General features: G+C 48.8%; 2 protein-coding genes across 3 annotated transcripts; both read right to left on the bottom strand.

Moving 5' to 3' along the window:
- Positions 1–814: 814 nt before the first annotated feature.
- On the bottom strand, positions 815–1833 carry LOC128278813 (trypsin-1-like). The gene is made up of 3 exons (XM_053017540.1): positions 1414–1833; positions 1183–1350; positions 815–1096 (listed from the first exon to the last, which is right to left on the bottom strand). The coding sequence occupies exons 1-3, from the start codon at positions 1831–1833 to the stop codon at positions 815–817; spliced, it is 870 nt and encodes a 289-aa protein (XP_052873500.1).
- A 388-nt stretch (positions 1834–2221) lies between these two features.
- On the bottom strand, positions 2222–8185 carry LOC128268310 (rab11 family-interacting protein 4B-like). 2 transcript variants are annotated; one of them, XM_053005363.1, is made up of 6 exons: positions 7406–8185; positions 6983–7117; positions 5271–5557; positions 4883–5177; positions 4463–4501; positions 2222–3649 (listed from the first exon to the last, which is right to left on the bottom strand). In XM_053005363.1, the coding sequence occupies exons 1-6, from the start codon at positions 8048–8050 to the stop codon at positions 3530–3532; spliced, it is 1521 nt and encodes a 506-aa protein (XP_052861323.1). In that variant the 5' UTR covers positions 8051–8185; the 3' UTR covers positions 2222–3529. The 2 variants fall into 2 exon arrangements, with proteins under 2 accessions (XP_052861323.1, XP_052861324.1); XM_053005364.1 differs by lacking the exon at positions 4463–4501.
- Positions 8186–12030: the final 3845 nt, after the last annotated feature.

Genomic DNA, 12030 nt, shown 5'->3' on the forward strand with positions numbered 1-12030 from the left:
GCGGACAAGGAGAAAGAACGTTTCCTGCAACTGCAGCGTCAGTTCGAAGCCAAACGCCGTGAGCTACTCTCGCGGGAAAGTCAACTGCGCGAAACAAGCGCCGAGCTAGAGTCAGCGATCGAACGAGCCCGACTGAGGGAGCGGAACGCCGAGAACGTTTACCAGGGGGTGCGCAAAGCGGAGCAGAACGCTCAGCTCAAGATGCAACTGGTGCAACGTCAGTTCCGTGAAATATCGGAGCGAGAAGATCGGCTGGCGAAGGAGAAAATCGAGTTTAGCAAGGAGCGCCTCGAGCTGCAGGCCGTCCGACGCAAGCTACAGCAGAACCGCTGCAGTCTGTGCAAGATCGGAGAAAAGTCGCAGGAGATCGGCGATCTGCTCACCACCACCAACACGGACTCCGTGGCCGACGATCTAAAGCTGGAGGCCAACTTTGCCGAAATGCAGCACCGGTTGGACGCGACCGAGTTTAAGCTTGATCAGCTTTTCGACAACGACGTCGATCGGCACATGAAACTGTTCTTCGAACGAACCCGGCTGGAGCAGCTCGATGTAGCGGGCGGCTTAGATGCGATCGTCCTGGATCACGATCACGAGCGCGCCCGGGAGTCGGACCACGAAACACAACTTAAATTAGAAAACTTCTTTTCGCATTTGAACGAGAACCAAGGCGGTGCTGGAAAGTAAGCAAGCTGCGAAACGCCAAATTTTAGCTCGATTTTTGGAAGTAAAAATTGTAGTACAAAATATTGTAAGGTTACGAGAGCTGAGTGAATAAAAAGGAAATCTCTCGGCGTTCAAAAGCCCGATATTGTTACTTGCGGAGAAAGTCTCTGGCCGCCTTTCTCTCGCGTACGGCTCTCTGTTTATTCGCTAACATTTGTGCGGCCACATTGCGCACTATCGAGCACATTTTGCCAAAGTTCGCATACTTGTAATCGATCGTGGCCGTTTCTACGAGCCACCGATTGTGGTTCCACAACCGCTCGAAGCCCGCCGGGTACGCCGGATCGCACGCACCGTAGGCGAAGTTCATCACCGCGACGAGCCGTGGTTGGCCGTTCTCAAACATCACCAGCGGTCCACCAGCGTTACCCTGCAGGGGGGTGATAGCAAAGAAAAAACGAGAGCTTAGAATGATAAAACACTTCACCAGAGGTCTGGACCTTGAGGTCCACGTACCTTGCACACGCTCGCCGTCTCGTTGGAGTAGATACAAACGCGGGAATCATACAGAATGCTGCCGAGATTGCTCAGCGTTCCCAGCAGCTCACGGCACTCCGCGTTCGACAGCGCGATGGCGTCCATTTGCTGAAGCTTCGGTTTGTAGTCGTCCGGTGTCGCAAAGTCCTGCCGTGAAAGAATAAAGTAAGCATTTTGTCCTTACTCTCGTGACCGTTCGATCGACGCGACCTTATCCGAGCCCCAATCGGTGTAACGGACGGCAACGTTGGCCGGTATCGGTCCCCGGAGGAGGGAAATCGGTTGAACGGCCTCGTTGAACTCTATCAAACCGAGCGTCTTCAACACGGCCAGATCGTGGTTTGCTTCGGTGAAGTTAAATTCCGGGTGCAGTGCGTACGATTGGATCGCCTGAAACTGATCGTTGGCAGCTGATTGGAGGTCCACCTGTCCGAATCGTATCCGTGCCAGTGCCTGAAGCGTCTGCCCCGGGTACTGGCCGCGGAGTTTCCAGATGAATGATGCCTGCGTGACGACGAAGCGAACGTTCAGAATGGCACCGCTTGCCAGGTGGCGATCGTTCTGCAGCAATCGAATCGACGCCTGATACGGAACATCGCTGGCCCGCTCTACGTCCGTCCCTTCGGCCATTCGCGACTCCACTGCAGAGCAGCGCAGCGCCGAGCAGTTCACGCACAAGACGAACGTACCCCAAACGTGGAGTCTCATCACGATGGGGGAATGTTTAAAACTAACCCACCCGCGAGCCGTGGTCATCGAGGGCCTTGCAGTTGTGCATTGATTTGTCGACGGAAATCGAATCGTATGATGAATGAGTTGTTGGCGTTGCGATTAGAGGTGTGTGAAGGGAATCCGTGAGTGATCGCCGTGTGCTTAGGGCAGGTATCCACTTATCAGCCAGCCTTTTATCGTGACTCGATGACGTATTCCGGTAACGATTTTGGGTGGAGGCTCCCTTCGGGGTTCGAGTTCGGATTCGGTGGTCGAACGGCGCAGCGTTATGTTGTAAGTAGAGTTTATTTTCCATTTCTACGTTTGTAATACAGTTGGGTTTTTTTTAGTAGAACGCTATTTTGGCATCCATGCGTTTAAAATGGTATGATCCTGTGTTGCACCAACGACATTGAGGGGAAACCCGTTCACCCGTTAAACACACGTAACACATTGATTTGCTTCTTCACTGTCCATCTGTCCATCCTTTAGACGAGGAATCGAGTTTTTCGCACAATTTTTACACGACTCTACAGAGAAACCGTCGGGCAAACCTTTGTAAATACAAACTTCCAAACAATGTGAAGGTTTCTGCAACGACGCAACGCGAAATTGGTGATAAAGTTGTTGCTCACGAACATCTTCTCTTCGATTTTGATTGTGGTTCAAAAGAATTTTTATCAAAAACCTTATCCATTCATAATCAACAAGAAATATCCTTCTTTCAACGAGTTTATACCTCTTTTCTTCTAGCGGATGCCTCTAAAATTGGCTAGGACTTAATTTGTAGTAGAGTTTGACGCACAACGACGAACGATCGAAAATGAAGCATTTCCAAACAAGAGGCCAGACCGGAAGCGATGCTGTGAAGTGTCTGGACACTGGAATTAACTTAGGATCTCGTCAATCGGGTGTTAGCTTCAATACATGCCCAAGCACACATACGCACCGCCGTTCTATTCCGACCCGTTCAGTTTCCCTGTTCTTTTCCCTCTGCAACCTGTGTAACAACCGAGCGCGTCAACGTTAAGTTAAAACAAAACAAACATTTATGGTCAAATGTAATAGTAGAAGGCTATCTGTTGGGGTTATCACGGTTCAAGTAAGTGCTGCTAGTATGCGCGCCCGTATGGTGGTTCAGGTTTGTTGTGTGAAAGGCGAAGGCGTCGCGCGATCTGCGCCCACACCCTGTGATCGTTGTAGCTTTTGCAGTTCCGTTAAGCGTTAACCGCGCGCGCCTGATTCGTAACAGTACCGTACACGTTGCTTTACGAAAAACTCGGCCGCCCTTCCTTTGTTTACACGAGACACGAGTACTTAAATTATTATTATGTAAAATATAAATTTACGAATATTGCTTACTGTCGTCCACATTACGTACGTTACACATTTTATCATGGCCGCTGGGCTCCCCGGGCCGGGCGGTAATTTTATATCCGCTGTCCGACTGTAGTACTGTTTTGCCCTGTAGTATTACACACCGGGGAGCGAGCGCCAGGACCTTAAACACGTGCGCGAGTGAGCCCTAGGGAGTATGAGTAACGCGAATCGTAGGGTCTTAAAAAGTTGCTAAACGCGGCGTTGACACGCCGCTCTCTGGCCGCCGACTCCGGATTCACACCGCTTTCACTTCCAGCAGCTGTGGATAGTTCTCGACCACATTCAGCAGCATGGTGTCGATGTAGTGCTTGAGTCGTCGGTTTTCGTCCTCCTTTTCCTGGAACGCCACCTGAAGCTGGAATACGAGAAAACGGGGTCATCATCACAATGCGTTGTGTGCGGGGTGGGGAAGCGATTTTACAGCACTTGCGAGATGCATTAAAATTAAGAAACTTAAGTTATTAACAGGCCGATAATATTGGAATCACACCACACCGATGAAAGTATCAGCCGAACCGAAGCGAACAAAGATTAAAGGGATGTAAGAAACAAAACACGCAACAAAGAGGTCGTAATGAATCGCTTAGAGTATATAGAAAGATATAGAAAGAAGAAATAGTTAAGAAAAAGGCTTTTTGAAAGAACAACACGTTAAAAGACGAAAAGTATTTTAATTATTTAACAAACACTCTGTGTTTGTTTTTTCTTTGGAAGCAAGCAAGAGAGAAGACAGCAAAATAAGAGCACCAAATCCGTACACAGTTCAAAAATTGTTCGAAGCATGTCGGAGAAAGAGTTGTAAAAAAAAGTATTTACAAAAACACGTTCAAAGTGCGTTCATTAACGAACACGCCTAGCACGGATCGAAAAGGGTTCAGTTACACAGAACCCAATTGAAAGATTAAGGAACAGTTCAAACAGTTGCATAGAAGAAAGCGGCATTGTTAAATAGAAATAGAAAGAGCTACGAGCAGCGCAGGGCGCAGGTTGTTGGTTAGCAACTTCACGAAAGAGGTTAGTTTCAACCAGAAAACGGCAAACTAGAAGTGTTACATCCACCATTTAGCCACCAAACACACACACACACCAAAGAAACCAAGGTGTAGAGAAAAGAGGGTTAGAAGTGTGCAAAGAGGACGCGAGCGTCGTGTGTGATCGTCAAACTAACCTGTGTTAAGGACGCTAAAGTGGACGAATCAACGGAATCCTGTGGATGGAAAGGAGCGAAATAAGAAGACAGAAGAAGATACAGAGAAGCGTGTAACACAACGAAAGTGAAACAAATGACAAAACTAATCACCACACAACAACGCACAACACACACCGCCGGCCACCGAAAACATCGATCAACGCGTTGATGGCATTCGCGTGGGGATGCGCGTGACAAGGTAGCGGCGTCGGGGTGGACATAAAACTGCCAGATAACGGATGAACCGTGTTGGTGTGATATGGACTCGACAGAGAACGAGTTGTATCGGGAGGGTTGGGAGGGTCGGTCGGTCGTGAGAGAAACGATAACGAAATACCGGAAGCCCTGAGAGCCCTGAACGCTGAAAAGCAACGGCGTATGGTTCCGCCGCCCTAGTACCTGATTCTGGCTCATCGCTTCCAGCTCCTGGGCAAGGCTGTTGCTGGGGCCGTTCAGTAGATTGCGCCCTTCCTCGATACTGCGCGTCAGCATCATGGCCTGCAGCTCCTCGTTGGACTCTTCGAGACTTTTGTTCTTCTGGCGCAACTCGTCCATCTCCTGGTGCAGCTCCTCGAGCCGCAACGATTCGGGCGACGTCGTGGGCAGTGCCGGCCCACGCTCCGTTCGCAAACGTTCACACTCCTTGCCCAGCTCGACCATCAGCTCTTCGGCCGCTTGCTTATCCGCTCGGTGTCTGTGGAGTGCCGGGACCGGAAAAATAGCAACAAAAATAGTTATGAGCACGTGTTAAACCGGGCGGCAGAGTGTCCTGCGCGTGTGTACTCACTTCTTCTCTTCCGCCTTCGCTTCGGCCAGGTCCTGCTGTGCGGTCATCAGGGAGTCACGCGTTTTCTCCAGCTTCTCCTCCGTGGCGTGCAGATCCGCCGCCTGTTTGTCGCTTTGGGAGCGCAATCGCTGGATCTCTTCCCGCACGCTGGTGATCTCCACCTCCATCGTTCGTATCCGGATCTGGCAGTTCTCATTCTGCAGCTTGGCCTCCCGCTCGACACGCGCCAGCAGCTCCCGGTGGCGCTTCTGTTCCTGCGTTAGCCGTTCTTCGGCCCGTAGTTCAGTCTGTGTGTGGAGAAACAAAATAAACAAGCCGTTTAGTCATTCGTTCGTACCAGGGGGACCCACTCTTCCCTGCGCCGGGTGGCACAGAACACGGGGGCCATCCGTTTCCGGTCCCGGTCTGTGATTATTCATGCGACAAAAATGGTCGCGCCGATGGGTCGCCGGTTGACAATGAAATTATTCCCGCCATAAGCGAGGTGCGTGCGCGGATCATAATATTCAAATAATCACTGCTCACCTCCTCATCAAAGGGTATAGAGGGTTTTTTTTTTTGTAAAACGATTGTTGTGCGGCAAAGTCGTTGAACTTTGCGTTGTACGATTACAGCAAACAGATATTAGATATTCATGCTACGTTCGCTGGTAATTACATTGCCGTCGCGGCACTCATACGACCACGGAGAGTTACGCGTTAGTAGATTGCACCTTCTAAACACGAAACAAGGTTGGTAGAAATTGAAATCGAACATTTGCACATCGATCAAATCTAAATTATGTTAAACAATTTACGCAATATCCGGGGTGCAATTTGTTTTAAATATCGGCTTTCGAAGACTCAATCAACACAGACCCCCCCCGGCGGAGGGTTTCCAAATGGACTGATCCGCCAACTTGATGAAACTCGAATCCCCTCCGAAACTTCAGCCATCTCTAAATCTTTAAACACGATTTTATGGAACACCTTCGGTTCGGTGGAACCATGATTTTTAATTGGCTTCAAAGCGAACCGTTGACCAACAACGCAGACAAGCGTGTTGATTACGTGGATGGGCTAATATACAGGGTGTCCAAACTATTGAAGCTCATTTCCACCTAGTGACTATGGTTGTCAATCTTGTGACCGATACTCAACAACTTCGTTTAAAATTGACTAAATGGAGTTGAATTCTGTGCATGGGGACTTTTGTACCATTATTTATCACTGTGAAATTTAAGCTGACTAAATTTAAACGTGATCGTCGGAGATCGGGACGTCCGAAAACTGCAACTAGACCTGGCGACAACCTCGCCAAAGTTCACCGAACGATGCTAGAGAACCACCGAATTAAGTGTGGGAGATAGCAGAGGTTATGAACATGTAAGAAAAGCCAGTTTCTCACATTTAAAGTCCACATTGAAAGACATGAGAAAGCTGTTCGCGCGTTGTCATCACGTTGAACTGCTTGACCATACGTCTTACGCACCAGCGCTAGCTCCTAGTAACTTCATTTTCAACATAAATTCACAACCGAATTCACTAACTTTCATTTAATAATGCTGCCATCTTCACGCTGAGGTAGGAAATATAGTAAATTTGGAAATTGGATCATTGTCCAATGACGACAGTCCGATCTCAAATACATCGGCGGGCGACTTTTATCTATTTTTGGGGCGTCGCGAAAGACGGCGTAATTTTCGCTTCGCACCAACCCCCAAAACCCCTTACCTCTCTCAGCTGCTCCTCCAGCATGTGATAGCGGGCCTGCAGGACAGCATATTCCGTTTTGGTTCTACTCGTACGATCGTCGACATTGCTCTGCGTGTCCGCCAGATTGGTGACTTGCCGTTGTAGTATTTCGAGCTGCAATTGAGGGCAAAAAGAATTGACGCTTATTAACAGCCTCTAGCCGTAGGAGCAAAATCTAGAATGCTCAATGACGAGAGTGGGGCGCGGTCAAGCGAGAGTCAAGTGATGAATCATTGTGGGCGAGATGTCGATGAACTGAGTCTCCTAAAACCACGTCCGAAATAGACGTGTGCAAAAAACGTGCGCACTAAGTAGGCCAAAAATACTGTGGTCCCCCAGTAGTGGGGTCAGCGAAGGACTTTTGGACCCTGGAAATTGCGCGTCGCCGACGGATCTACTTACTTGCTCGTTTAGATTATCACATAGGTCTGTTTTGATTAGATCGTTCATTTTGCTGCTCCCGTTGTGGCTGGCCTTCAGGATGTACTTGTTGCCCAGCTCCGGGTTGTCGTTGATCAGCTTCAGGTTGCTGTTGATCAGATTATTTTTGGCGTTCTTTTCCTCGATAATGACCGAGCTGATGAGGTTGTTCGTTTTGTTGTTGAGCAGCTTGATGTTGAGTATGTTGCTCTGCGCCGTGGTGCCGATGCAGGGGTTGTTGTTGAGCTGCGGTTGCCCTTCGCCGGGTTCGTCTAGGAAAAAGCCCGACTGCGGCCCGGACGACGGGAAGTCGTGCGGGTGCAGGCTGAGGAACGTTTCCTCGTCGATCAGCACCGGCTGATCGGGCGGGATGTACCCGTTTAGGCGCAAATCTTCCAGACTAGAGGTGCGTGACTGTTTGCCGATGGCCGACGGCTGCGGTGCCGGGCCGCCGACGAACTCGAACTGGCCCTGCCACATGTCGTAGTCCAGATCGAGACTGTCCGGCTGGCTGGTGGACGACGGTGTCGTGGCCGAGGTCGGAGTGGTCGACAGGTAGTCGACCTTCTTGGTGGTGGTCATCATTTTGAGCGGTGAAAGTTTATCACTAAGTCGCTGCCAATTCATTGGGCCGGCGGCAGCGAACGGTCATTATTCACCCTGGGCGGGCAGGGAATGCCGCCAGAAATTGCTGGACGGCGCACTCGAATCGTCACTAGTTACCGGTTCACCGGATAGTTTCTTCTCTAACGACACTTTACACGGACGGACATTTGCGGGTTTCTGAATAAGGCACCGGGGGGAAGTTAAAGATTTGCACTTTTAGCAACGAGCGCCCGCAAGATGTGCGTTCGGTTTTGTGAGCGTTTCAACCCTAGACCCGAGCCCAAAGGAGTAACGTAACCGAGGCCCACCGAAATGGTGGGTCAGCCCAATTTCACCAGCCAAACGTGGATGCGGTAAGATGTGTAATGTTTCTTCGTATAAATTAAAGAATTACATTCCGATTTACGCGGCGAGATGTGGCGGCGAGAATAACGCCCTATTACGTGGACTTTAATATGACTCTCGGTGGAGTTGTTTCATAAAATTATGCCGCTGCCGCATTATGTTGTGTTTGAAAAACACAATGCCCACACTGGCGATTCGGGGGGGCCGGCGCCACATTATGTAATGCCTTCTCTGGAGTGTGCGATTCGATCCAGCAGCCGAACGTTTCCGCTAATTGATGCCTATATTTTCCACTCCGATACGATTCGCGGCATTGGAAACATGAGACTGCCGCCGCCGCAAAAGATAATGAAATTAAAATAATACAAGAAACGGAGTGGAACTTGCGGCGTCGGATCGGATACTGTTTATGGGGGGAGGGCGTTTCTGGTCCGGTAGTCTTTCCGCCAAAAAAGATCCGTTTGTTTTATCGCCAGAGACTGTTGGTTGATAAATCAACACACTCATTTGACACCCCAAATGTGGAGAGAGTGGCACCGAATGGCACACCAGCCCAAGCATCAAGCTTCAAAACGGTTCCAGGCGCATATATTTTGGACACACATTTTCAATGGCAGAAAGAAGATAGGTTCATCCATATTTATACCGTGGTGGTCCGCGATTGGTCAATTATTACACTCTGAGCGGATGTGTTCCAGATAGAGTTATAATTTTTCTTCGCCTGGCGCCATCGTGAAATGGCCCGCAACACAGTTGGCGTGCGGAAGAAAAGCAGATCGGACAGATGTTGGTTCACGCGACTAGGCCACGCCGATCATTATCTTCGGAAGCTGCTGTTGCTGCTGCTTCCAAAACATATCTACCGTTAACGTCGGCCAGCTACTTTTAATGTGAACATATGAACTCTTAGACGTTAAAACGGTTCCGAAAGGCGGCATCTCGTAGTGCATGCAAACGATCGTCACTTTCACGTGTCGACGAAAAACCAGCCCACCGGGCTTTCGATTTCGTTCTTTCGTTCGAAACGAAAACATCGTTTCACGCGCAGCTTCGAGGAGAGAAAAAACGCAACATCGCGCTCGCGGTCAGTCACGAACCGTCGGGGGCCACTAATTAAAATTATTTGTTGAAAGTAACATTTTTTTTTCGGTGAACCGGGGTGCAAAAACGGAGTCGCGTGCAGCACGGAAAACCCGACGCCGACGACTTTGGCCAAGGTCCACTACTACGGAGAGCGAGTGGCCTTGCAATCCGGCCGGCCCAGCGCCCGGCCGGACACTAACGTTTGAAAAGTAAAAATGAAAAATTAATTAACCAAACGCTCCCACAACTCGGTCATCCCGGAGGGACACCCGAACTCCGCTCCACTAGTGTTAATGGCCGGTGAGTGAGTTACTATAATGCCAAGAAAAACCACCGAAAGTCGAGAAAGTTGTCGACGAGCAAAGTCGACCTGCGGAATTGGTCATTTACGAGGCAAATCAAAACAACCGACAAGGATTTTCACGTCTCACCACCGCACTCTGGTTTTCCGACTTTTATTGTAGCACTTTCGCTTCGTAGCGGCGACACAAATTTATCTTCGACTGCGTCGTGTCTTTTGTCGTCCGCTAGTTGGGCGTCTTCACGTAAAATTCGATTGCAATACAACAATCAAATCGGGGGCTAATAAGTAACAACTGTTCCGCAAGTTGGCGCAATTGCTGCTGCAATCCTTCGATCGATCGATCACACCAACTTTGATCACGAAAATTCACAACACACACCAACAAACCGCGAGTGCAACGTTTTGTGAAATAATTGCATTCTACACCTCTCGCAACACACAATCGTCGTCGTCGTCGCAGTGTGAAAATTAGTACCTTTCAGCAACGATCATCAACCGTTCACCTGAGCGCGAGGCGCGCGCACTTACTTCACACTCCGGCGGCAGGAGGTTACAATTTACCATTCTTGGAACCCCGCGACTTTGTCGAGGGGGACACAGCTGCGCAGTCGTGATGTTGTGATCGGCCCCAAAAAGGTAGTAGCTACCTTTGGCAACAGTCTCGCGATCGCCAATCGCACTCTCTCGCAGGGTGAAGCATACTTTCCGTTCCGTCCATTCGTTTGGGCCACATTTTTGGCCAGCATGATAAGATGTGGACCGCCACCCCGTTGGCAGTTGGAAGAGAGTTTTTCCTGCTGCCAGTCACAAGTGTTCGTTCCGCTCACACACAAACCAATGTTACCGTAATGCCGTCGGCACTTCAGAGGTAACAGCATAAAACGACGGAGGTACAAAGCAGCGCGCGCGCGCCGCCGTTGTCTTGAATGGAAAATCAATTTAACACTTGTCCGTAGCTCCGACGGCCGTAGGAAGGCGGACCCATATACAGGCGCCACAGCCGGCCAGCCGGTGAGCCAGTTACAATTGGATAACAATCCCTTCGGGCGGGCAGCTGCAAAGCACTTTTACAGCATGCAGCATAAACACCCAACCACAGAGCGGGCAATCTTTGTCCGATTATCTCCGCGTGGTGATCGATCTTTTGCGATGCCCGTTTAGATAACAGAATCCCTGTCAACATATTTTCGGTAACTACATAATACCTCTCTCTTATAGAAGTATTGGTCCTTTTTGGCGAAAAACTCTTACAATCGATATTCAGATCCCAATTTTATCCCCGTTCTCTAGATCCCAATTTTTTATCACTCAGGAAGTTTTGCAATGTCAGAAAAAGATGGTGGGTTGATGCCAGGTCCGGATTATATAGTGTCCAGCTCCCGGAGTTTCTGTTGGTCTCTTCTGTTGGTCTCTTAGTCTCTCTTGGTCTCTTCTGGCCGTTTCTGGTCGATCGCTAGCTTCAAACGGTCCAGCTCTTGCCAGTAGAGATCTGAATTTAGTGTTTGAACCTACGGAAGCAACTCATAATAAACGGTTCCTTGCAAGTCCCATCAAATACACAGTGGAACCTTGATGGACGGATCGTTTTTGCACAGTATTATCGTATGTGATCCAGTCAGCATCCACGGTTAAGAAATGGGTCGATTTCATTCCGTTGAGGCCAGTCTTGGCAGATGGAACTTCGATCCTTCATGTTGTTTTGGGTGTTAATTTAAGTGGCACCCAGACATCGAGCTTCTTTTGAACTGTTTCATGGTCGATCCTTAGCTCCTTTAGCTACGACTGTTAATCTGCCGATCAACTCCAATTATTTCTGCGATTTCTCGACATTTTCTCTTCTTTAACATCAAAAACGGCTGAACAGAATCGACGAAACCGAAATTGCGCGTGTTCAGCTATCACACAATTTCAACTGATTTTTTTCAAAATAAGCAAAAGTTTCGCTTTAATGTGAAATGTCATCTTGATAACGCGTTGCAAGTGGTTGATCGATTCTTTCACAAGATATCGATCACTGCCGAGGCATCTACCGAAAAATGTATTGGATTCCTTTTTCCCCAACCTGATGTTTTATATTCACAGTAATGAGCCAATTAATAGGATTTTTTGCTAAAACTGCACCTTCGAATACATTATGTTTAACGAAGGCAGATACCTTTCTGAAAACCTCACAATTTATGGTGTGACAAACTATTTCGTAACAAAGCGCAATAAAAACCTGAATCCAATCGACGATATGACAATCAAAACGGTTTGACAAGTTTTCATT

This window comes from Anopheles cruzii, chromosome 2, assembly GCF_943734635.1.
Source record: "Anopheles cruzii chromosome 2, idAnoCruzAS_RS32_06, whole genome shotgun sequence".
In the NCBI taxonomy this organism is placed as follows: Eukaryota; Metazoa; Arthropoda; class Insecta; order Diptera; family Culicidae; genus Anopheles; species Anopheles cruzii.